Raw genomic sequence first — 27,471 nt, 5'->3', positions numbered from 1 at the left:
CAATCCTTATTTGCTGGAAAAGAGACACATGACTTGAAAACTTTGACCTGCTGCTGTTGCTACTCCTCTAGTAACCAGAAGAAAGGTAAAGAGCCAGGATGCATGTATGCATCTCCTCTACCTCCTATATACCTGAGCCCATCACCCTATCTTAAAGCTCTTGCCTTAGATAAAAGCCCATCATCTTATCCATCACTCTTGCTCTTCCCTCATTTACAGAGTTTCCATTTGTACTTCCCCATCCCCTCCCCCACCTCCATTTTCTCTCCTTGCCATTCTATTTTAGAGCCAAAACCTGACTCTACTTGGAAAGAGGTGCCCAAGAGGAGCATTGATGGAGCACAGTAAATAAAACCTCCAGTCTGAAGTGGAAACAGAAACCTTGAACATATTTACGTCCTTGCCTTTAAAAGTTTCCAGAGACCCCCAAAGCCTTCCTCTAAAGGAAATGTTTCTAATTAAACTTACTTCTCCTCATGTACTAACAGTTCAGATTAAAAAAAAAAAGTTTAAACAAATGGATTAAAAATGAAATTTTGAAATACAACTTCTTGAAAACAGTAGGACATGGTATCAAAAAATTTTTAGCTTATTGTGAATAAGTTATTCTTTTAAATTATTTAACAATTCCAAAAAAAGTCAAAAGTATACTTGAAAAAGGCATTGTATAGGAATGAGTTCAATGTCTATTAACAAAAAGCTATTTTAAATTTGACAAAGTCTTTTTAATTGCATGAATCACTAATGTAATCCTATTTTCCAATGATTATCCAAAATGTTGATATATGATTAATTCCACATGCATCAAGTTAATGGTGCATTTGTCTTATTTGATATTCAATTATTGAGCAAGGTTATGGTTGCTGTTTGGCTTCCAACAGCAAATTTCCAGAGATGGTGAATGCCATTCTTGGTCCCAAATCACACTTTACTGTAGAAATGCTGATGATTGAGGAATCTAATTGAGTTCATAAAAATTCATGTATTAGTCCCTCTTGTGGATAATTATTTCCTAATTTTGTCCTTTTGTTTACTAAAAATTGTTGGCTTTTCTTGAACAGATGACTGTTGATTTATAATTGCAATTTCTATGTTATGCTTTTTTATACCATCCACTAGAATATTATTTAGGTAACAATTTCTTCTATGATCTTGGAGCTTCACTATTTTTCTTTTTGTTACCTAAATATTGCTGTAAAACAATATTTTTTGAGGGGCCTAATTTTCACTTGACTAGTTTAACAAATCATCCAAGGGTGTTACATTATTTAATTTATGGACTTTGAGTATATTTTTTAAAGGCTTTAAACAATATTTGACAGGTAAGGTACTGAATTTGCTAATTGGTTTTACTGTAGAAAACATTCTTTCAAAGTTGCCATGTCTAGCACTCATTTCTTGAATAACAGTTTTATCAAGGAAGCCCATAAAATTTTTTGTTAGGCTGGAAAAAGTCTGTGAGAAATTATAGAATTTACTCCAGGATACGTTTTCAAATGTCTTCTTACTAGTTTTCTTCCTTAGCTTACTCTCTACAACTCTATGGCCCACATCAACAGATATTGCTTGTATATTTCTTTTCCATGCTGTAGCCATAATCCTTTTAGGTTTGGAAGGAATAATAAATTGATCCCTAATTAAAGATTTGAGGGTTTCACAATTTCTTTCTAAGACAAAATCTGCTCTTTTATGTGGGTAAATGTTTTCATCTTCCATACGATGGGGAGGAAGCCGATTTTTTGTCAAAAGTAACATTTGCACATATCCAGTTTCATGGAAAATTATGGGATTTGTGTCATTTTGTTCCTGTGGATTAAAGAAAAGAGTACTTAGTCATCAGTCTAGTGAGACAAGAAGGCTACATATATTTTTAAACGTGAGAATGAAATGGTAAAGTATCCTAAAAATGACTACAGAGACGTTTTTAATGTGAACAATAATGGTAGTGAAACACACAAAAAAGATGTGCTTATATGTGGCACACTTCCTTCTCTTAATATTCTGTCAAGATGTTAGGGGTAAAATCTGAACTTTTGGCCTATGAAAATCCTTTCTGAAATAAAGTGAGATATGACAAAATAAATACATTCCTTAAATGTCTGAGATGTTGTCATTGGGAAAATAGGATCATTGGTGGGATGGGACATTGCTCTGGCATTTCTTAGGTTTCCATGTCCAGAAATAAAAGGCATACCAAAAAATGAATTGAGTCAAAGGTGATAAGCCAAATTTAAGCCAAAATTAAAGTCTGCATACCGTTATAAATAATTCCAGGCATCTAAAAGTATCTTTATAATATTATATTTATTCTGATACTCCAACCCTTACCACAATACTTAGCACATAAAAAGCACTCAATATATATTTGTGTAATAATATAGCCAAAGTAATAGATTGACTTAAAAATAGACTATTTTTGTTACAGGAATAGCAAAATTTGTATGAATGAGCTACTTATTAAACTCTTTCCCATATTTCCATTATAGGGCAAAAAGATTAACTCCAAAGAAACAGGTCAAATATGCATATTATCAGTTTTTACTTTGCAAACTTTAAGTCAGTGATTGCTACCTTTCTTTTAGAAAGACAACTCAAGACATAAGAAACCAGGATCATCTAATTGTACATCAGTATACTTAGTGAGAAAGGTATATTATTGCTTATAATTACTAAAAAGATAATGAAAGATCTGGTTTTCCAATCCATTGGGATGTCAGTGATACCTGTTTAGCCACAGTAGTGAGGATTTGTTCTATTTTTGGTCTGTCCAATGCCTCTGGGAATTCTCCACCTTACAAATCTCTGTACTCTTACATAGAGGCAGAAACTAACTTTATTAGCCTTCCTTGAGGTTAGGGCACAGGCATGTGACCCAGGCTCTGCCAATCAGATACACCTCAGATAGTCTTCAGTTCAGAGAAAGCAAGCACTAAAGGTAGGCTATTTGAAAATGACTCTAGTGAGAATGTAGCACATATATCTGCTTTGAAAGGCAGCAATAGCAAGGGTCTTAGAAATAGCATCTCCTGCCCAGCATCAGAGTCATAAACTGTGTAACAAAAGCATGGGTCTGGGTGAAGCAGTCTAGGGTTACAAATGGGTGACTCCTAACTGGATAGCTCTCAGGCCAGATCGTCTCTCCAGCCTTCCTACAGTCTCTGTGAGCTACCAAATAGCCTTAATGTATGTATTTTCTCATTCAGTTAGCTAAAATAGATTGTTAGAAAAGTGAAAAGCAATGCAGTCATTTAAAAAATACAAAATCTGTTTTATATTTCTTTTATAATCAAGAAAGTTTGACAAAGCCTTTTTCATAAAGAAAAACACAAAATTTTCAGTTGATGCAAAGGCATCCCCAGTTTTGGGTTGGCAGTTCTAAAAAGAGCACTAAGAATCTAAGGGTGGTTGTCACTTTGTAATGCAAAACCAAGAAGTAAAAATAATTTATCAAAGATTCTAGTCACTAGAATATAAGATTCCTGCAAGTAGTACTTATGCACATATTTCCTGAACAATAGTAGGTATTATTACCATGTGAGAAGTTACTGTCTTTGCTGGACTAATGTTGATTATCTTGGCATTTGGCTTTTTTAATTCATCCTCAAAGCATAAGGGGAGCAAGCTTTTCTTTCTTGTTGAACAATATTCACTTAATTGGTCATTTATGATGGTTTTGTTTTCTTTTGTGCTAAAATCATCCATCTGTGGGGGAGATTTTCTTCTGAAAATGAGCACAAGTTCAGCATAAATAAAGGGTTGATTCTAGTTTGTCAGTTCTTGCTTGTCTCCCCGATCCCCGAAAGTCACTGACAACATCTTCCCCAAACTCTCAGCCACACACTTTCAATCTGGCAAGAGTATTCCTTCCTGCCTTTTTGGGGGAATTAGCAAAAATGGGGGGAGAGGAGTATATATATATGTAAATATATATATATATATATGTATATATATATATATATATATATATATATATATATATATATGCGTGCCTCTTTGGCTTTTGAGTGGGGAAGATGTATCTTATGTAGATTGAGAAGAATACCGAAGATAAAGAAGTATTTGCCACATCCTTTGTTGAGATTCTGGGAAACAAGTGTTTTGCAAGGCAGCTTCCTGACAACATAGGGTGGCCCCAACTTTGCTAACAGAATGCAATGGCATGGTATGGTTATAGTCAGAAAGAGGATATAGTTTTCATTCCATATTTCCTATGGTTCACATGTGACATAGGACATTGAGTTTGGCTTACCAAAGTGGTTGCTGTGTCAGGGGTGAGGTAACCCACATCAAAGGCCTGGCACAAGTGAGGCATGGACAGTCTAAGGACAGATGAAAGTCATGATGGAGGCTCAGAGGGTTCTACCATAGTAATGAGAGTTGAGAATGGAGCCTATTCAAGTTCAGAGAGAATAGACCATATATTCATGAACCACAGACGTCAGCAGCCACAGAACACCTAGAAATGAGACCAGCAGTACAAGGACATTGACCAAAATACTTGCTCAAGTACCTTTTCCTCAATGTCACAAAGTCCAGTGAGCATCTCATTCACATACTCAGATAACCATCTTAAGAAAGGAAGAGAAGGACTGGAATAAACTTAAAGAGGCTATACATTATTGCTCCAAAGTTTAAAACATGCTGGATTAATATGATTTTACTCAGAGTCTGAGGATCTGGGAAAGATCAGAACTTTATACAAAACTACAAAGCTGTTTTTCTTAAATCCATATTGTAGTAAAATTAATCTTGTCTATACAACAAAAACACAATGTATTCTCTCCATTCATTTTCCCATGTTCTTCTTTCCATTTGCCTGTCAACTTGAAGCAGATAGAGCATGTGCTCAAGGTATGAATGTATAATAGTAGGATACTCTTAGACCAGTCACTGGATTGTAGTATGGGCCTAAATAGGCCCATACTATAATAATAGGCCCATACTGTAAGTAATAATAAGCCAGAATAAATTCATTCCAGTCCAGTAAAAAATAAAACAAATAACTCTTCCTATTAAAAACATTGAACACAATAAAATATGAAAAATGTTAAAATAAATTACCTTTTATTGACAGAATCTTCTAAGTGACCAGCCAAATCAGATGATTCCCTAGGTTTTTTTCCAGTTTGAGCTGAAATTATAAAAGATTTTCATATATCATGGCATTTAGAAAATACCTTCTATAAAATATTTTACAGTGTAAAATAACAATAGAAAGCTTCCAGTATAGTGCTTGATCTGTACTAGCTACCCAAGTTAAGAATTTCTTAAGTGAACAAGATAGAACTGGAAACAACTGCAGCCAAGGATCTATTTGGCTCAGGCAAATCAAACATAAAACTGGCCTTGGAGATTTTTGTGGAAGAAAGACATTCTCAAATTTTCAAATCTCTCTAACACGTAAGTCATTATTAGCCAGTAGGAAGCCTCAGATGGTTAAACACTGTTGGTAAATGGGGAGGTTGGGTAGCACAGGTCAAACAGATCTTGCCACCTAGCAGGAAGGAAGTGTCTAGGGTTGAACTCTTCCAAATATGCCTGGTGGACACTTCAATATTTCCCTACTTTCTTTGAAGTGCTCCCAGACACCTATGATGTGAGCAGTAAATTCAACTTTTCTCTTGTCCTGAAGTAGTTTGTATTCTAGTGCAGTGCTTCCCAACATTTTCCACATCATGGCAAACATACTAATTAATATTCTTTTATACAGTACACTGAGGACAAACACTTGAGTATTCTTGTAGCCAGACTGACATAAGGCCAACCCTTGCATTCTTGAAGGCTGAAGGATTAGTATTTCAGCATAACAGGTTACCACAGAAGCTCTATTCTAGAGAAAGGAAATAGTCAACAAACAAGCAAATAAACAAACACAAAAATACATAAAATAATTTCAACCACTTGTAAGTATTATAAAAACATATACCCATGGTACTTCACCTATGGTGGCTATAGAGGCTTCTCTCAGGAGGGCATATTTGAGTTGAAGTCTGAGAAAGAAGAGGCAGCCAGGTGAAAAGCTGGGCAAACAGACTACTAGACAGAGGAAAACAGCAAGTGTAAAGGTTTCAGTGTGAAATCAGCTTGGAATGGTAAAGGAGCTGAAGGCCAATGTTGTTGGAGTGTAGTGAATGAGGGGGAGAGTGGAGTAAGATGAGACAGGTAGCAGGAGCCAAATTATAGAGAGCCACATAAGCCATACCAAAAACTTAAGACAGTATTCTGATTATAATAGAGGTGATTTAGAAGGTATTAAGCAGAATAAGAAAGTAGTTCGATTTATGCTTCAGGAAGATCACTCTCTGTGCTCTGCTCTGAGCTCTGCTGGCTTCACAGAATGAGTCTGGAAGTTTCCGTTTCTACTTTTCTGGAACAGCTTGAACAGAAGATGTATTTACTCTTCTTTAAATGTCTGGTAGAATTCCCCTGGGAAGCTATCTGGCCCAGGACTCTTGTTTGTTGGGAGATTTTTGGTAACTGATTCAATTTCTTCACTGATTATGTCTGTTCAAATTTTCTATTTCTTCCCATTTGAGTTTGGGTAGAGTGTGTGTGTCTAGGAGTTTGTCCATTTCTTACAGATTGTCCAGTTTGTTGGCATATGATTTTTCACAGTATTCTCTTATAATTGTATGAATTCCTGTGGTGGTGGTTGTGATCTCTCCTCTTTCATTTCTGATTTTATTTATTTGGGTCCTTTTTCTTTTATTTTTGAGAAGTCTGGCTAGGGGTTTATCCATTTTGTTTAGTCTTTTAAAAAAATCAACTCTTAGATTCATTGATCTGTTCTACTGGGGTTTTTTTTTTTTGGATTCTATATTTTTTTATTTCTGCTCTAATCTTTATTATTTCTCTTCTTCTGCTGGGTTTGGGGTTTCTTTGTTTCTGCCTTTCTAGTTCTTTTAGGTGTGAGATTTGGTTATGTATTTGGGACCTTTCTTGCTTCTGGAAAATACAATGTATTTTCTTCTTAGGACTGCCTTTGCTGCATCCTAAAGGGTTTAATGCCATGTTTTCATTTTCATTTGCTTCCATGTATTTTTAAATTTCTTCTTTAATTTCCTGGTTGACCCATTCATTCGTTAGTAGGATGTTCTTTAACCTCCATGTTTTTGGGGCTTTCCAAATTTCTTCTTATGGTTGATTTCAAGTTTCATAGCTTTGTGATCTGAAAATATGCATAGTATAATCTCAATCTTTCTGTAACTGTTGAAAGCTGTTTTGTGACCCAGTATGTGATCTATTTTAGAGACTGTTCCATGTACACTTGAGAAGAATGTGTATTCTGCTGCTTTAGGATGAAAATTTCTGAATATATCTGTAAGTCCATCTGGTCCAATGGGTCATTCAAAGACGTTATTTCCTTATTGATTTTCTGCCTAGATGATCTGTCCATTGTTGTAAAAGTGGACTATTAAAGTCCCCTACAACCATGGTATTGTTATCTATAAATTTATTTATGTTTGTGATTAATTGATTTATATATTTGGGTTCTCTCACATTGGGAGCATAAACATTTAAAACTGTTAGCTCTTCTTGATGGATAGACCCCTTAATTATGATATAGTGCCTTTCTTCATCCCTTGTTACGATCTTTGGTTTAAAATCTAGGTTGCCTGAGGGGCGCCTGGGTGGCGCAGTCGGTTAAGCGTCCGGCTTCAGCCAGGTCACGATCTCGCGGTCCGTGAGTTCGAGCCCCGCGTCAGGCTCTGGGCTGATGGCTCGGAGCCTGGAGCCTGTTTCCGATTCTGTGTCTCCCTCTCTCTCTGCCTCTACCCCGTTCATGCTCTGTCTCTCTCTGTCCCAAAAATAAAAATAAAAAAAAATAAAAAATAAAAAATAAAATCTAGGTTGCCTGATACAAGTATAGCTACTCCACCTTTCTTCTGATGTCCATTAGCCTGATCTATGGTTCTCAATCCCCTCACTTTCAATCTACAATTGTCATCCAGTCTAAAATGAGTCTCTTGTAGGCAGCATAAAGATGGCTCTTGCTTTTTTTTATCCATTCTGATACTCTTTTGATTGGGGCATTTAGTCCATTTACATCAAAGTGATTATTGAAAGATATGGATTTAGTGTCATTGTGTTATCTGTAGATTTCTTGCTTGTGGTGATGTCTCTGGTCCTTTGTAGTCTTTGCTGCTTTCCACTTACTGGGTCCCCCTTAGAATCTCCTGCAGGGCTGGTTTAGTGGTCATGAACTCCTTTAATTTTTGTCTGGGAAAACCTTTATCTCTCCTTCTATTCTGAACAACAGCCTTGCTGGATAAAGAACTCTTGGCTGTATATTTTTCCAATTCAGCACTTTGAATATTTCCTGCCACTCCCTTCTGGCCTGCCAAATTTCAGTGGATAGGTTTGCTACTACCCTTATATATCTACCCTTGTAGGTTAATGCCCGTTTGTCCCTAACTGCTTTCAGAATTCTCTTTGTATTTTGCCAGTTTCACTATGGTATGTCATGGTGTTGACCTGTTTTTGTTGACTTTGGAGGGAGTTCTTTGTGCCTCTTGGACTTGGATGCCTGTTTCCTCAGCTATAATTTGTTCAAATAAACCTCCTGCCCCTTTCTCTCCCTCTTTTTCTTCTGGAACTCCTATGATAAGGATACTATTCATTTCATTGACTCCCTTAGGTCTCTAATTCTCCCCTCATGGTCTAATAATTTCCTTTCCCTCTTTTTTTTCAGCTTCATCACTTTCCATAATTTTATCTTCCGATTCTCTCTTCTGCTCTTCCGTCCTTTCTGTCACTGCATCTACTTTATTTTGCATCTCAGTTATAGCATGTTTTAATTCATCGTGACTAGTTCTTAGGCTTTTGATCTATGAAGCACTAGATTCTCTGCTGTCTTCTACACTTTTTTCAAGCCTGGCTATTAGTTTTATGACTATTATCCTTTTCATATATATTTTTTATATCTGTTTTGAGCAATTCTCTGGATGTCATTTCTCCCTGGAATTTCTTTTGAGGAGAATTCTTCCGTTCTGTCATTTTGGCTAGGTTTCTGTCTTTTACGTGTGTTAAATGCTTGTTATGTGTCCTGCACCTGTGAGAACTACTGTATTATAAAGGGGTCATACACTGCCCAGGGCCTGGCACTTCAGGAAGTGTTTTTGTAGTGTATTGCGGGCACTCTGTTGGCTGCTCTATCCCACTGGTCAGTCTTCTACAAAGCTGCTTCTTACTTATAGTGGCAGATTGTTTAGACCTTCCACCAGACGTGCTTTGATTTGTTCATTGAAGTAACCCAGGAAGAAAGGAAAGGGCCAGGGACCTGATCCCATACAAAGAGAAAAATGAAAGGGGTGAAGAAAAGACCAAGCAGAGAGAATCAAAGAAACTATAAGGCTTAATCCAGAGAGAGAGAGAAAGGAAAATAAAGGAAATAGAGAAAAGGTGTGAAAAGAATAGAGTAACAATGCCTGATTACACAGACAAGCAAAGCACAGAAAGAAAGAATATATATTTTATATATAAAATAAGAATTGACCAAAAATCAAATCAGAAACTTTGAGACTGATTCCAAAGGGGGGAAAAAAGAAAAGGGTAAAAAGAAAAAGAAGAGAAAAAAGAAGAGAAGGAAAGAAAAAAGAAAAAAAAGGAGCAACAGTCTAACACACAAAACCACAGGACAGTTATCTGTTGGTGCCTGGGACTGGTGGTTGTGCTGGTCTGGAGGAGAGGCCATCTGGTTCCCTCTTTGTCAGTCTCACTTGACTAGATAAACAGTTGCCAGGCTCAGAGGGGTGGGGTTTGGTGTAAGTGGGTCCCGCCTCCACTGGGGGCTGCTGTGCTGCTCCCTGAAGCCCCACCCTGTTGGTGATGGGGAGAAAAATAGCGACACCCCAATCTCTCCTCCCCAACCAGGGGGATTGCCCTGCTCCACAGTCTCCCGTGCCTCCTAGGCACTCAGCTGGGATTCAAAACCCCATGTTTTAAAGGATCCCACACTGCACAGACCCAGTTCTGGGGTAGCACCAATCTGCCCTGTAGATGTGGCAGGTGCCTGCAGGGTCTTTTGTCCTTGGGGGGGCAATATACACTCTTCCCCCAGTACTCAAGGGAGGGCACTGTCCTCTCCCTATGCACCCCTGAGGTCGCTCCCGTGCCCTGGGGCTAGCTCTCCTCTCTCCTCCCAAGGCATGCTCACACCGCTACAGCAGCTTCAGTCTGGAGAAAGCCACGCACTTTTGAAAACTCCGATCTTCAGCTCCTAAGGCTGTTTGCAAAGTAGAGACTGGCACCGATTATATTTCTCGTTCCCCAGTCCCTGGTCCCGAGAGATTTTTCTCTTGTTCCAACACAATACCGCAATCCACAGTTTCTCTCTCTCTCTCTCCCTTTTGTCTCTCCACAGAAGGGGATCCCTGCCCTCCATGCCCACTCTGTTTTATCTCCCCCAATTCACATACAGGTACCTCTGTCCCGCCAAGCTGTCACCCTCCACCTCTGGAGATTTTTCTGTCACTCCAAGGATAGATTTCCTGGGTGTTCCAAGTGTTCTGACCTTAATACAGCTAGGTTTGAGGGACAAGGGAAATCCTGGTCCCCCTACTTCTCTGCCATCTTCCTCCTCAGATTATTCTAGATTATTATTAAATAATTTTCTTTCAGATCACTTCAGATATAATAGATTATTTTGGAGTTTTTGACTTTTGCAGTGTTAATCTTTTGCTTTCTTTTTAACTTAACTTTATTGAAGTATGATTTGCATACAATTAAATGCATGCATTTTACATGTATAGTTTGATGAATTCTGATAAATATATATATATATATACTTATATAAGCATCAACAAAATTGAGACTTTGACTATTTCTATTATTTAAAGATAGTTTTCCTATGCCCTTTTGCAGCAAGTTCATTCAATTTGTTCTGTTCTCTTTTTCAAACACATTGTTTATCTCGGTGTTGGTTACCTCAATATACTATCTTGTCTGATCCAGTCATAATTCTGTCCCTTCACGTTGCATTCTATGTGATTTTCCTAAACTTGCTCTTCAGATCTTTGATTTGGTTTACTCCAATGTTTATTCTACTCTTCACAACTTTTAATATAATTTTAGGTTCTGCATTATCATTACTCATTACCTTAAAAATATTTTTATCTCTGAGGCGCCTGGGTGGCCCATTCGGTTATGTGCCTGACTTATAACTGATTTTGGCTCAGGTCATAATCTCAAGGTATGTGCACTGACAGCTCAGAGCCTGCTTGGGACTCTCTGTCTCTCCCTGCTCCTCCTCCACTATCTCTCTCTCTCTCTCTCTGTCTCTCAAAATAAATAAATAAACTTAAAAAATATTTTTAGCTCTCACAGCATCATTTCATTTTTGACATGTATCTTTTATATCTTCAAATCTTATTTCACAGAATCCCTTATGTTCTTTAATCTCTTAAACATATAAAAATATTATTTTCTAAATTTCTCCTGTTTCATGGGGTACAATTTCTGTCAGAACGTGACCATAGCTATCTTTAAATTATCTCCTTTATTTGCTATGTGATATTTAATAAGCCCCACGTTCTTGTTTTTCCTACTCACCTTTGAATCCGGACACTTAAATCCAGGTTTGATCCTAGTCCAAATATAAAAGAAGTAAATTTCTTTGGCTACTCTCCCTGCTTATCTGGATACTGTTAAATTCTCCCCTTAGAAATTGACAGGCAAATTCACATGTTGTTACCTTGTAAGTTCAGGCATTCAGCTGCCTGAGCTGCCTGGTGAGGGAGCCGGAGCCCTGAAACATTATGGGGAAATTTGTTCCTGTGCACTGTATGTTTTGTGAAACCTCTTCATGACTCTAATGAGGTGGTGATGGTGATGGGTGATCTGGTGAAGTGCCACTTGGGTTAGAGTCCTTTACATCTCTCTTGGGGTAAGCAATTCAGTTTGAGGAGACATTTAGTCAAAGAAAGGCCTCAAAGTTCTTAGAGTGTTTTATGGGATCATATATTTTTTTCTTTACATAATTGTCTTTGTGGCTATTATTCACACTTGCAAAGATGGTTCCTAGGAAATTGCATCTTGTCTCTTCTGTTGTCAACTCCCCTTTCAAGACCTTGCTCCTCCAAGTTAGGAGGTTTTCCCCCCTGAGTCCATATGAAGCAATACTAGGAAGCCAAAGAAAGAAAGGGCTAAGTATGGTCATCACATTTCTTTAAAAACACTGCTAACACAGACTTGGACTGCTATTGACTTGCAGTGAGGAAAGGGATCCCAAAAGGGAGGAATTTCCATCTTTCTGTGACCCATCATTAGTAACACACCCCTTTTCTTTGAGTATTTGGGTGGTGGGGCTAGGGAGTGGTATTAAAAGAAGAATTTTCAGAATATCTTCTACTGGCTTTTTAAATACTCTTCTTTCTCTTAGGAAATGGAATTGTGAATCAACTTCTGGAATCTTCTTTCAAACTACTTCATGTTGTAATATGTAGTAGATTTCCTTTCAGTTTGAGATAAAATGTCTTAGTTTCAATTTAATGAATTTTTCTTGTCTATTTTTCTTATTTTTGTTATTCATTTTGGCCAGGATAAATTTGTATTTATGTTGCCAACTTTCCCAGAAGTCTTAATTTGGGACTTTGATAAAAGAACTGTAATTTTTCTTCTGTAGAGAGACTCAAGAAATTTTATAAAGGGAAATTTGCTTTGCTGAAAGAGTAGAACAGTCTGCCCCGCTGTTAGGAAATACTTCAGAGGCGACTTATGTGGTAAACAGAGGATTGCCTACTTAATAGTCCCCTTTCTCCCTTTTATGCTGACAGAGCTCTGATTTTATTTATCTTTCTCCAAACAACCATATCTTCCACAGGAGGCTGGGCTCCTTCCTCACCCAAGGGAGTGAATCTTTAAATGATCTAAGCCTGTGCTTTTAAAAATGTGAGCTATAACCCATCAATTTAGACACTAAATTAATTTAGCATACTTTGACCAACATTTTAAAAAACAAAATAGAACAGCATACAGTGTATTACTTGTGTCCTTAGTAACAGCTGTACAAAACACTAAAATACTGCAATCAAAATTCAACTAACAGAGAAAAAGACAATTAGGACACCATGAAGCTAAATCTTCTGCTCACTCTGTATATCATAAAATATATGTGAAATAGTTTATATACAATATATATATGTATACACCATGTTTAAAGCTGGAAAAACTTACCTAAGCTGATAATGATTTGTTGGTTAAAATATGGGTGCATTAAGCTATTCTAGTAAGGAGACACCAGGGAAGGTCTGCTGGAGGGCTTTGAGGAGCATTTTCCTCATTTTTACAAAGGAACGAAAGAGCTTTTCTCTTTTTCAGTGGATGTTGTTAGCCATACAAGTTATCTTGAATAGCAATCACCATATTGTACAGCAAAACTAGGAGGACAGGCTACTTACTAAGAAACTTGAGAAAAGACAGAGGGACCAGGTATATCTCATCAAGACTCTGAATTAACCATGCCTGGAACTGCCTTACTGATAGACTTCTTATTTGAGATATAAACATCTTTATTGTTTAAACAATATATAGTCAGATTTTATTTTAATTAAAGCTGTATGTCTCCTAAATATTAAAGATGAGTAAGAATCTATCAGGTGGAAAAGTCAGTTCTGAGTTATAGAGGCCAGAATGAATCATATTACACTGTATTTGGAACAGACTGTTCACAGTGACTAGAATCAGTAAGGAGAAAGAGACAAAATAGAAGGCTAGAAAAATCTTGTATACCATAATAAGCAATCTAAATTTTACCATTTTTGTAATAGATATCATTCAGTTATTAAGTAGGGAAATAATGTGGTGATAAGATAAGATATGATATTCTTTAAAGATTTTCTTAATGCTTTTAAAAGTTAGATACAGTTAATTTTCAGCAATTTCAATATAAACACACAATGTGTATACCTGCAAATAAAGCAGAGTCTTTTTCCTTCTTATAAGCCTTAGATTGAATCGTGGGTATAGGAGAAATGGTTGTAGAACCTAATGTTCTTCCATGCTCTTGTTTATTCTGTGAATAAGATCATGAAAAGGCTTAGAATTTTTTTTTTTACCTGAACATTAGGAAAACTGGAAAACTATCTCAGAAATTATTTCTCTCTATGTATATTGATAAATAATTTAAATCTGATTATTCACACTTGGAATATATAATTATAATAACTAACAGCTGTATAGTTCTTTAAATTATTTTAAATGTCAATTTATATTTGAGAGAGAGACAGACAGAGTCCGCATGAGGGAGGGGCAAAGAGAGGAAGACACAGAATCTGAAGCAGCCTCCAAACTCCAGTTGTCAGCAAAGAGCCCGACACAGGGCTTCAGCTTATGGACCACAAGATCATGACCTGAGCCAAAGTCAGATGCTTAACCTACTGAGCCACTCAGGCACCCCCCCCACCCTCATCTAGTTCTTTAAATACTTCCAAATATAGTATTTATTTAATCCTCAAAAACAAAACCCTATAAGATGGATGTCAGTACCAGTTTATGAGGAAGAAACAAATCTACAGAAATTTAAAACTTGGACTATGTTCACACTTTTTACTAAATTCTATTTTCTTTGCCTCTAAAGCTTAGCTATTATACTCATATAAAATTTATTTCTCCAAATGCAGGGAAAATCTAAAATTCAAATACTGAGGGGGGGAAAAAGCCCTCTTAGTTTAAAAAGAAACTTGACTCATTCATTGAGTAGATATAGCAGAATACCTCTGAGTAGAATAAGAGAACTGGAAAAAAGATCCAACTTTTCCCAGGTTAGGGTCTCAGATTGGCTCTAATGTGGAGAGAGACTTTGGTGAATCCATTATGTCACTAGAAAGATTATTGATGCTTTTATTTTAGCAATTAACTTAGTCGGGTTCAAAATACAAACTGTCTCTGGAGCAGCAGCTCACATTTCAGTCCACTTGTTTTATCCTTAGCTGGGCTGCTTGCAGTCTCCCTAAACATGCATGGTTCAGGGGGCAATGAGATACTTGGATAGGGTTTATACATGGAAGATGGGGCTGCCATCTTTGACTTTCTTCTTTCTATTACTCTCCACTCACTTTCCAGAAGCTTGGGTTGCCCTGAACATTGCTCTCTAGTTCTCCTGGCCAGGAAAAACATGTTTCCTATCGGAGGTTTCGATGCCCCATGCAGTGCCAGCTTCATCTACCCTTCAAGCTAAAAGTCATAAAAATAGCCCTGTGTAAGTAAGTTATTCCAAGTTTCTATGCTTTTTGTTGTCACATGCTTTTGGTTACTTACTCTCTAGGGTCTTCAGATAATATGTGTGTGCGTGTGTGTGTGTGTGTGTGTGTGTGTGTGTGTGTTTTCTGAGTATCTTGTCTAGAGTTTACATTTATTGTCTGAGACAGGGTGGGTGTAATAGGGTTTACTCAGCCATACTGAATCATATTTCTCCAGAGTTTTTACTACCTCTATTGTCTTTTCCTATTGCATTGTTCAATACTTCCTAAACATCTATAAATAATAGTGGAAATAAGGGTCACTCTTGCCATGCCATAGACTAGTGTATTGTCATTAATTATGAAGTTGGCTATTTTAAGGTATAATTTTTAAAATTTTGCTGGGGGTGCCTGGGTGGCTCAGTCAGTTAAGCATCCAACTCTTGGTTTGGGCTTGGGTCATGATCTCACAGTTCATGAGTTCAAGCCCTGCATCAGGCTCCAAGCTGCCAGTGCAGAGCCTGCTTGGGATTCTCTTTCCCCCTCTCTGCCCCTTGCCAACCTTGCTCTCTCTCTCTCTCTCAAAATAAGTAAATAAACTTTAAATTTTTTAAAAACAAAATTACGTTGATATTCTTTATCATACAGCAAGTATTTTTTGTAGTTTTATCAATGATGGCTGTTGAATTTATCAATTATATTTAAAATCTTGCAGGTATTAAAATAACTACATTTTTTCTGATGAAATTCCAGGCATAGAGCTGGCAGATATTTAGGGTGAGGATGAAAACAAAAGTTGTAAAGAGACAGGTTAACTGCAATTCTTTGGACTTTCTGAACCAACTGCCACCTCTTCCATTTCCCAGTTACCTTCTCCTACATACAGTTATAGAAAATTGTATTTAATTAATCTCAGGCTAAAATAAGTGCCCTTCTCTTAATAAACTTACTGCTAATGTTTGGTTCTCTGGAGTGAAACTCTCTTCATGCTAGCATTTGGAAGAAAGGCTACCAGTCAAATTACCTGCTCCCTGCCTTCTTATGCTAAAGTAAAGCTAGCTGGTTGAGAACTCTGATGTATACACAGAACAGCTGACTCTCCACTCTGGAGAGATACTTATTTATAAAATTAATGACAGTTTCATAGAAAAATTAACTTATATCTTTACTCTTAAATATGAACAAATGAAGATTTATTAGGTATGATAAAAATCAGTAACTTCAAAAATATCTATCATGTTAAACAAAAGGAATACTGACACCAGAAAAAAAAAAGAGATAATTCAAGAAACAGAAAATAAGTTAAAAGAAATGAACTCTAACATCCTCAGAAAATGTTGAGAACACATGTAACAGGAGTCTGCAAAAAGAAAAACAACAACAACTAAGGACAGAAAAGAAACTTAAAATATCATTACTGAACCAAAATGCAATCAAAGGACTAGAATAAAAGGTAAATTTTCAGAAACAAAAAATAGAGAATAGCAATATAGAGAATCAACCCAAGAAATCTAATATCTGACCATTAAAGAACACAGAAAATAGTGGAAAGAAATTGGAAAAGAAATAACAGAGATATTTTTTAAGATCTAAAGAAAGACATTTGCTTTAGGGTGGGGTCCACAGAACACTGAACAGAATGAATTGAAGTAAAATTACCACCCTTCGGCATATCCTCAAGACATGTGAAAACAATATTGATAAAGAGAAGATCCTAAAAGTTCCAAGGGGAAAAATAAAATAAAATCAACTTACAAAAGACTGAGAACCTTTCATTAACAATACTGAATGGCATAAGACAGTTTAGCAATGTCATCAAAGTTTAGGGAAAAAAATGAAATTAACATATAATTGTACTCAGCTAAATTATCAATCATATAATGGGAAAAATAAATATACACCCAGACATCTATGAACCACTTCTAGGGATGTTCCTTGAAGACATATTATAGGAAAATAAAGGTGAAATCCCAGAAGAAATAACAAAACATGGAGTACTAAAATCTGGCAACTAAACCAGGAATGGAATGACCCAGTGAGTGACAACTGCAGAACAGGCTTAAAATAGGTCAAATTTAGAACAAAAAGTCACTGGGATCCTTGAACAATTCCTCCAAGAAGATTAAAATAGATTCTACTCGGGGCGCCTGGGTGGTGCAGTCGGTTAAAGCGTCCGACTTCAGCCAGGTCACGATCTCGCGGTCCGTGAGTTCAAGCCCCGCGTCAGGCTCTGGGCTGATGGCTCGGAGCCTGGAGCCTGTTTCCGATTCTGTGTCTCCCTCTCTCTCTGCCCCTCCCCGTTCATGCTCTGTCTCTCTCTGTCCCAAAAATAAATAAAAAAAAAAAAAAAAAAAAAAAGAATAGATTCTACTCAATAGAATAGATTCTACTCAATAATGAGTAAGAAAGCTTGACTATATTCACATATAATGATAAAACTGTATATTTCTTTTTTAGAGACTGCATATCTTACAGGCATAGAGCATGTATCAGACTGTTAGGTTCTTCCTAGCTCTGCCATTTATAATTTGATCTCGGCCAAATTACTTATATCTTCTTTGTACCTCTTTTTTCTTATCTATAAAATAGGAATAAAAATAGTACTTCCTTGGGTTGTTAGGGATGTAAATTTATATATATACATATATATGTATATTTATACTACAAAAGTACTGTAAGTACTATATAGATGTTTGCTATTATTATCATCCTCCCACAAGAAAAAAAAAGGCAAATTGAATCTTCAGAAAAAACCACAAAAGTGTATACATGACAGTAAAGGTTTCAATATGAGGCAAACTAACACATGGCATTATTTTTGAGTAACTGGTGGAGAATAAGAAAGCATTCTGCTTGTACATTTTACCCATTGAGAAGAATTGAAATCCTACAACATTACTTTGTTGCACATTCATTACAATGAATATTTAGTGTGATCATAACATAGATACTATTTATAGCCTTGAGTTTTAGAATTAACCTATAGACAAAACATGAGGGCTTAATCAGAGTTGCAAGACTGAATATAATCATTGACGTCAACAATGCAAAAGTAAAGATATACCTGACTTGGGGAAGAAGGTGTGAAGGAGAATGGGAGAAAAGGATAGGGCTGCTAAGTTCTTCATTTTACAAACAGGGGAATCAGGAGGTAGTGCTTAAAGTTAATATAAAAGAAAAAATATTTAGATATGTTATTTATAGGTACAAAAGTTAACAACTGAGGAAACAAAAAAGTAACTATCAAAGATCCAGAAGAAAAAAAACAGGGGGAGAGATGAAATACACAGCAGTATAAATAAGCTAATTCAAATATATTTTACTGACTATACAATATTAAATGTTGAAAAGCAAAAAAGTAGTAGTAGAAGCTCATTCTTTAAAATTACGGAGTTAATCATAAAGGGAATTAAACCCCCCCCAAAAGTTAAGTATGGCTCCCTTTGAAAAGAGGAAATTAGAACAAGAAGAATGGGATGGAAGTGCTTTGTATCCTTATTAGACTTTCTGAATTATTTAATTTTTTAAAAATTCATATGTATATTTTAACTTATTTTTTAAAAATTAAAATGTTGCATATTTTATATAAGATACTAGTAAATTTATTATTATGAGTAAACTTGTGATGCTACAATATGTATTTCTTGAAAGGTATTTATTTAACATGAACCTAAATAAAAGATGTAGTTGAGGATAATACTAATTATCTGGACAGTGGATCCTGTAAATTTTCTTAAAAATTATAAAAGGGGAATATGCAACAAAAATTATAATGTCATTAATTATGGTCCAAAGTATGTATTTCTTCATGCTTCCTTTTCCATATTAGCAGTAATCAGGGTTAATAATAAATTAATATCTAAGAGACTCTCTTAAATGACTTTCCTTTGCTGATTCTCTGGTTAACTTCTCTCCCTAGTTTCCTAGATAAAACCTAATGAACAATAGCCAAGGCATGCTCAGTGTTCAAGGCTAGTCAACTACTTTTCTGGATGCCCATGAACCTCTCTGCTCAAAAGGTTATCAAGAGTCAATATTGTTGTCAAATCACTATGTTGTACACCTAAAACTAATGTAACATATGTTATACTTCAATACTACAATTATGCTGCAATTTAAAAAAAGAATCAATACTGCTGGTCCCAAGCTTGTTTATAGTAATTGTGACTGTAATTATATAAATAACTATAGTATGCTAAAAAGAAATGGTCTTGGCTATACCTCAAAAGATTACAAATGGATGCATATTTTCATATTTTAAATTAAAATAAAATATTTAATTCATGCATGTATTTTTTTATGATGTCCTGTTTTAACTAACTTTATGATAACTGTTAGTCCTTATCATATTCAAGGAATTTCTGCTATATGGACTGTCAAGCAAATAATATATTATTTTCTGTATTATCCTTTCACATAAAGTTTTACATAATATCAAAAATGAAATCACTTTAAAATTTTACACTTTGAATCCTAAAATAAATGTGAATTTGGGATTCATAGAAGTATATACAAAATTGTTAGTGCTAATCTGAATTTCTACAAAGTAATTGTTAGGTACACAAATTAAACCTACCTCAGCTGTATCCTTAAGATAAAGAAAAGGTCTAAAAGATCTTGAATTCAGATTTTCTTTCATTGGCTCTAAAGAAAGAAATCGAAACATAAATGATATTTCTATACTATTAGGCTACTTATAATTTAACTATCAATAAAATATTTTTTCTACTTCTAGTCAACTTTAGAAACGTAATTTGATAAACTTAGGTGCTTATATATGCATTACATTTTCAGAGCTAAATATATTCTAGAGTAATTTGCTTTAAAAGCCAATTCTATTAGGGGCGCCTGGGTGGCTCAGTAGGTTAAGCGTCCAACTTCGGCTCAGGTCATGATCTCACAGTTAATGAGTTTGAGCCCCGCGTCAGGCTCTGTGCTGACAGCTCAGAGCCTAGAGCCTGCTTCGGATTCTGTGTCTCCCTCTTTCTCTGCCCCTCCCCCACTCATTCTCTGCCTCTCAAAAATAAAGATATGTAATAAAAAATTTTTTTTTAAAAAGCTAATTCCATTAACAGAATTTATAACTTTTGATTATTAACTCCTGACTACTTATCAGAAACTATGGAGGTCAGAACTATGACCTCAGAACACACAACAAAGTGGTATGTTCTTGGAAAAAAATGGATTTCTAAACAAAATGGAATCATAATTAAAGGAATCTTTTCATTAATTCCTTTGAAAAGAGAAATATTCCCCTCAACCTGAACCCCATCTCAGCTCTAATTATTTATTAACCTGGGTTATCCTTTAATGGATTTTCTTAAGGTAGGTATGGTGTTAGGTCAAGCATACAGACTTTGGATTTAGATAGCCTGGGACCAAAGCCTACTTTTTTGTCTGTAAGTCATATACCCTTACATAAGTTATTTAACTTCCATGAGCCTTAGTTTTCTGATCTGTTAAGGGGAAATAATAGTACTATCTTAGAGGAATGCTGTGAGGAGGAAATGAAATAATAGATGTAACTAATTTAATAGTATCTGGCATTCATTCAGTCAACAGTTATTTATTTATTTTTAATTTTTTTAATGTTTATTCATTTTTGAGTGACAGAGAGAGAGTGTGAGTGGGGGAGGATCAGAGAGAGGGAGACAGAATCCAAAGCTCGAAGCTGTCAGCACAGAGCCCAACACGGGGCTCAAACTCACAAACTGTGAGATCATGATCTGAGCTGAAGTTGGACACTTAACCGACTAAGCCACTCAGGCACCCCAACAGTTACTTACTGATCACCTACTACATGCCAGCACTGGTGTTAGACACTGTAATTGTGATTCCTGTGCCCAGTGATACATACATTTTAGTGGGTAATACAGATAATAAACAAGTGAGACAAAGAAGTGAATAATTATAAATTAAGATACCTGCTGTGACAGAAATAGATTTTGGTGAGGGAGAACAACAGAGTGAGGTATATTTTAGATAGGTTCATTGCTATGGAGTGAATCTATTCCCCCCAAAATTTATATGTTGAAGCACTAATCCTCAATGTGATGATATCTGGAGGTGAGGCCTTTGGGACGTACTTAAGTTTATATGAGGTAATGAAAGTGAAGACCCCTATGATGGGATCAATGTCCTTATAAGAAAAAACATGACAGAGAGAATCTCTCTCTCCACCATGTAAGGAATCAGGCAAGAGGACAGCTGTCTGCAAACCAGGAAGAGGGCTCTAACCAGAACCTGACCATACTAGCACCCTGATCTCAGACTTCCAGCCTCCAGAACTGTGATAAATAAATATTTGTTGTTTAAACCACTCAACCTATAGTAGTTTATTATAGCAGCCTGAACTCACTAATAGAGAAATTGGCACTGAGAAGTGAGGTGCTGCTATAACAAATAACTAAAAATGGGGAAGTGGCTTTGGAACTGGGAAATGGCTAGAGGCTAGAAGAGCTTTGAGATGCATAGGAGAAAAACCCAGTATTTCCATGAAGGGAATTTAAAGGAGATTCTGGTGCGAGTTCTCTAAGATTCTTTTACCTTCTTAAAGAATACATAAAGGGGCACCTGGGTGGCTCAGTCGGTTGAGCGTCTGACTTCAGCTCAGGTCATGATCTCACGGTTTGTGAGTTTGAGCCCCGTGTCGGGCTCTGTGCTGACAGCTCAGAGCCTGGAGGCTGCTTTGAGTTCTATGTCTCCCTCTCTCTCTCTACCCCTCCCTGCCCCTGCTCACACTCTGCTTTCTCTCTCTCTCAAAAATAAATAAACATTAAAAATTTTTTTAAAAAGAATACATAATCAAGTACAGAAATGTTGGTAGATCTATGGATGGTAAAAGCCATTCTCAATGAGGTCTCATAGAAATTAGGCACATATTATTGAACAATGAAGAAAAGGTTATCCTTGTTATAAAGTGACAAGGAACTTGGCTGAACTGTGTTTGTGTTCTACTGTTTTGGGAAAGGTAGAACTTGTGAGCAATGAAACTGGATATTTAGCTCAAATTTCTAAGCAAGCATTGAAGGAGTGGCTTGGTTCCTCCTGACTGCTTGTAGTAAAATTCAAAAAGAGAAAAACGAATTGGAAGACTGAACTGTTAAGCAAAAATAAATCAGAACTTAAGGATTTGTAAATTTTTCAGCCTGTCCACATTACAAAAAATAAGAAAATTTTCAGCATGTCCATGTTTGAAAAAGAACACTAAGAGTGTGGTAGAATGACTATTTGATAAGGAGATTGGTATGGGTGTGAATCACACACCTAAATAGATATCCCAACAGTGACACTGCCAGTTTGAACTGAAGGGGATGGAGATGAGACAAAAATGAATGAAATCTGTTGGACTTCTTGGGTTTTACAGGATAGGACCACAGAGCTATTCACTGCAAATATGTGTTATTCTTCAAGACAGGGAAAGAATGACCCTGAAGGCAATTCAAAAATCATCAGAGCTGCCTCCTCAGTTTCAAATGGGGTTACTAATGTCTCAGTTTCAACAGGCCAAAGAGCCTCCACTCAACACCTTTGGGGTAGGGCATCCCAGAGTCTTGGAGTCATGACCCCTACCTGGCATGCTATAGAGGCAGGACCTCTGCCCCAGTGGTTCCAGAAGAATATGCAGCCAGAGAGAATTATTCTTGAGTCTTAAAATCTTAGGAAGTTTACCTTGCTAAATTTTAGACTTGCTCAGGACCTATCACCCCCTGTTTCCTTTTATTTCTCCATTTTGGAATGAGAATGCCTATCCTGTGCCTGTCTGACCTTTGCATTTTGCAAGCACATATACTGTTTGGTTCTAGAGGTTCACAGGTAGAGAGGAAATTTGCATCAGGCTGAATCATTCCTTGAGTCTCACCTATATCTGATTTAGATACTATTTAAATAAGACTTTGGATTTTAACAATAACATAAAAGTCAGACATCGGTAAAATAATTTAAGTGTTCCAAAATTCTTTTATTGTCCAGAATGAGGATAATAATAGATTTTGAAAGGTTACATGTTGTAATTTCTAGAGTGATCATTTAAAGAATAGAAATAGAGTACATAACTTCCAAATTGATAAAGGGGAAAAGTGAAACTTAAAAAACTCAATTCTAGAGAAAACATGAGAGGACATAAAAAGAAGTATAAAATCAACAGGGCAAATGAAAGAACAAAAAAATAAAATGGCAAAATTAAATCCAAAGATATTAGTAATTGCATTAAGTATAAATGGACTAAATGCTCCATTTCAAAGACAAAGAGTATGATAGTAGATTTTTAATTTAATAGTATGATGTTTATGAGAGATAAATATAGATTACAATGTTACAAGAAGGTAATAAAATGATGGAAAAAGATATACCATGCAATGGTACCCAAAAGAAAGCTGGGCAACTACAGCAATATTAAATAGTAAGACAATTACTTTATAATGAAAAAGGGTTCAATTCACTAGAAACATAATTTGAAATATTTATGTAACTGATAACATGGCCTAAACTATATTAAAAATCTATAAAGCAAAATTTGACACTGCTTAAAATTTCAACAGTAGAATAGATAAGTTGGGATATACGGTTGATCCCTGAATAACATAGGTTTGAACTGCATGAATCCACTTACATATGGATTCTTTTGATAGTAAAATACTGTAAATGTATTTTCTCATCCTTTTGTTTCTCTTAATAACATTTTTCTTTAGCTTACTTCATTATAATAATATAGTATATAATACATATAAATACAAAATATGTGTTTATGTTATTGTAATGGTTTCTGGTCAACAACAGGCTAATAGCTGTTAAGTTTAGGGGAATCACAAGTTATATGTGGATTTTTGACTGTGCACTAGAGTCAGTGCCCCTAACCACCCTGTTGTTTAAGAATCAGGTGTACAGTATTTTATTTTATTATTATTATTTTTTATTATATGAAATTTATTGTCAAATTAGTTTCCATACAACACCCAGTGCTCATCCCAAAAGGTGTACAGGATTTTAATGATGGAGAAAATAAATTAAGAAGAGAGACTGAGGAGTAAAATAGCAGGAAAACAAGAGATATGGGTTCCCAAACCCCTAAGAGGAAAATTTTAAGAAGGAAGGAATGATTGACCTACTATACTTGTTATTAAAATGTGGAAGAAAATAAAAACAGAAAAATATTATTTGGATTTAGCAGTGGAGATCATTGGTATTCTTGATCAGTGCAGCTACAGTAGGATGGTGGAGGCGGAATCCAGACTGTAGTTGTCTGAAGTTTGAACAAAAGAGGAAGTAGAGACAGATGAAGAGTATCAGAGTAATGAGGCAGTATGGAGCAATGTGGAGTCAAGGAGCCTTACCCAAAGGGATCGATGAGAATGATGCAATCGAATGGTTTTTTTGATAATTCCAGAGAAAGAAAAAAAAAAAGGCAACACAAAACACTCAAATTCTCTGAAGATGTGGAGAATTTAATGCGTTTACATTAAATATTCATTTGTTCATTTCGCTTATTATCTGTCTCCCCACCTTATCCTAAAACATAAATTGAGGGCAGATTTTTTTCACTCTTGTATTCCCAGCACCTAGAGTAGAGACTGACACATAGTACGTGTGTAATAAATATCTGTTGGGTGCACAAATTTTCCTGGTAAATTTTTATTAAACTTTCTTACAATATTATAAGTGCTTGTTCCTAGCTTACAGATTCCTTAATGTTCTAAGAAAGTAAGTTCCTTTACACTTTCTGTAAATAAGTTTTTATTAAGCAAGATGTCCATACTTGATTGATTTCTTTTTTTTTTTTTAACAATAAGGAAACTCTTAGGGTAGAGCTGAAAGGAAACTCAGAGCTTTCTTTCAAGAAAAATAAATAAACATAAAAATATATTCTTAATTTGTGAACTGCATAAATTGTCTATTCTGATATTTAACGTCTCTACTGCTTAGGAAATTCTTTATAGTTCACTGAAATCTTTCACACTGCAGTTATACACCATATACTTTCAAGAAAATTCTTTCCACAGAGACATCCAATGGTCAAGAGCTTTTAAGATATACATTAATAAATAATAAAGTATATATTACAAGCAAAACCACTCATTAATAAGTTAAAGGAGAAGTAAATATGGTACGCAGAGCATTACCTATTGACTTGCTTTCTTGATTTTTTATATTTGTTGGTACAAAGTGTGGTCTTAAATTTAATGTTTCAAAATCACTCTTTGTAGGTTCAGGCTCATTTTTAAAGGAGACATATCTAGAAAAAATAAAATTAATCTAAGTTAAAGTAATCAGAAAAATCTACAAAACTAATCTAAAAAATAAATTTTGAGAAATGTGGTGAAATGCAGATTAAATGTTGTTGTATTAGTACTATTATAGTACAAAGTGTAAAGTGTTGGTACTAAGCCAGAGATGAAAGTATTCGTGATAATCACTTGAAGTAGAGACAGATAGTAAGCTACTGTTGTCATAGGATTGAGGGCACTCTAGGAAACTATAGTTCACAAGCTGATTAACCCTTTAAAAAATATGCTGGAAATTCATTAAATGAGATATTGGAGACATTGTCAGACCTGAGTCAAAGTGGTGGGACCCAGAGTTAGGGTCACTTCAGATACCAAAATAATATACTAGATAGGATCACAGCGTTTATTTACCATACAGGAAATTTTCTCCACTAAATCCTTTGACTACTGATAGTATGTAATAAAGTTAATAGTATTACATAATTCATGATATTTCTGACCTCTGAATGCTGGGGTAATCCATGACTCAGTCTTCTGACCTCAAACACTCAGCCTCAGTTGATATCTAATCTCACATCTTCACGTATTATCTATATGCTCATGTCCCTGAGATTTATAAATCCAGGCCCTCAAACTCTTCCCTGAGCTCCAGATTTATATATCCAACTGCTACATGACTTCGGCAGTTAGGTATATCATAGGCATCTCAAACTTAGCACATTCAAAACCAAATCTTTGCTTCTGCTTTCTTCCCAATCGTTGAGGCTTCCCCATCTCCATTCAACCAAAGGCTTAAGCCTAAAACTTGACAATATCTTTGATTTCTTTCTCTCGCTCCTCATTCCCATCTGTTGGCAAACCCCACTGGATATTTCTTTGAAATACATCCCAAATCAAACTACTTTATTTCTTGTTACTTCTACCCTAGTCCAAGACACCTTCATCTCCCATCTGAGCTACTTCTATGTGTCTCTCGCCTTCTATCTGCTCTCTCTGCTATCACTCATCCCCTACAGTCTATTCCTAATGCAACCATGGTGGCATCTGTAAACTATAAATGTGATTGCCATTTCCCTCCAAATGTCTCCTACTGGACTCAAATAAAGTTCAAAATCCTCACTCCAAGACAGAAACTGTCCCCAGTTCTCATGTTTCTAAGTAGAGGAACTTCGATTGAATGTCCTTTCAGGCCTCTCTGTGCACCTCCCCAAGCCCCACCTCCACATGGAAGCAGAGTGAATTTTCCAACTGTTTGGTTTGAGGAAAGGAATTTAAGCTCCCACTTGAGGACCTTGGTACTTGCTCATCCTTCTGCCTGTAACATTTCCCAGTGATTGCCAAGGGTTACTCCCTTAAGTTATAAGAGAGCATTTTGTAAGACTCTGCTCAATTTCCATCTCTCCACAAAGGTTTTAACCTGCCCCTTTCTCTATTTAAAATAGTAACCCCTATCAGTCTTAATTCCTTTAATTTACTATCATTTTCTTCATAGTATTTATCACTAATGGATTGACATTAAATATTCATTTGTTCATTTAGTTTATTATCTGTCTCCCCACCTTATCCTAAAACATAAATTAAGTGAGGATTTTGTTCACTCGTATTCCCAGCACCTAGAATAGGGACTGACACATAGTACATGTGTAATAAACATCTGCTGAGTGTACAAATTTTCCTGGTAAATTTTGACTAAACTTTCTTATAATCTTATAATTTCCAATGAGATTTTAGTGTATTCTCTTTGGATTTTTCAGTAAACATTCATTTAACCTTCATAAAACATTTTATCTATCCCTTTCAAAACATTTATATTTTTGTATTATGTTCTTGTTTAATATCACTGGCAAGCACTTCTAGAATAGTACAGTATATTGGTGAGAATGGGCATCCTTCTGCTTCTAATTTAAATGGAAATGCGTCAAGGCTTCCATCCTAAGGATGAAGTTGGCTATATAGTCTTGTTAAGGAGTAATTTTTTTTATCCTTATCTTACTAAAGTATTTTTCAAATATGTTTACAGAGACTATATAGAGATGTTTGGATATGGATTTCCTCATGGTGAACTAGAGAGT

The 27,471-nt window shown here is 35.8% G+C and overlaps 1 protein-coding gene across 1 annotated transcript in view; it reads right to left on the bottom strand.

Moving 5' to 3' along the window:
* Window positions 1-703: 703 nt before the first annotated feature.
* Window positions 704-27,471, bottom strand: part of CC1H1orf141 (chromosome C1 C1orf141 homolog) — a 43,050-nt gene continuing 16,282 nt past the window's right edge. Inside the window, exons 4-9 of the mRNA XM_049617044.1 lie at window positions 25,295-25,407; window positions 19,753-19,820; window positions 13,906-14,011; window positions 5,062-5,131; window positions 3,532-3,721; window positions 704-1,806 (exon numbers count right to left, since the gene is read on the bottom strand). Of these exons, the coding sequence (XP_049473001.1) occupies window positions 1,234-1,806; window positions 3,532-3,721; window positions 5,062-5,131; window positions 13,906-14,011; window positions 19,753-19,820; window positions 25,295-25,407 (1,120 nt within the window). The 3' untranslated portion in view covers window positions 704-1,233. The remainder of the gene's footprint in view (window positions 1,807-3,531; window positions 3,722-5,061; window positions 5,132-13,905; window positions 14,012-19,752; window positions 19,821-25,294; window positions 25,408-27,471) is intronic.

Source organism: Panthera uncia, assembly GCF_023721935.1.
Source record: "Panthera uncia isolate 11264 chromosome C1 unlocalized genomic scaffold, Puncia_PCG_1.0 HiC_scaffold_4, whole genome shotgun sequence".
Taxonomy (NCBI): Eukaryota; Metazoa; Chordata; class Mammalia; order Carnivora; family Felidae; genus Panthera; species Panthera uncia.
This window is presented reverse-complemented; position numbering and strand designations above follow the sequence as displayed.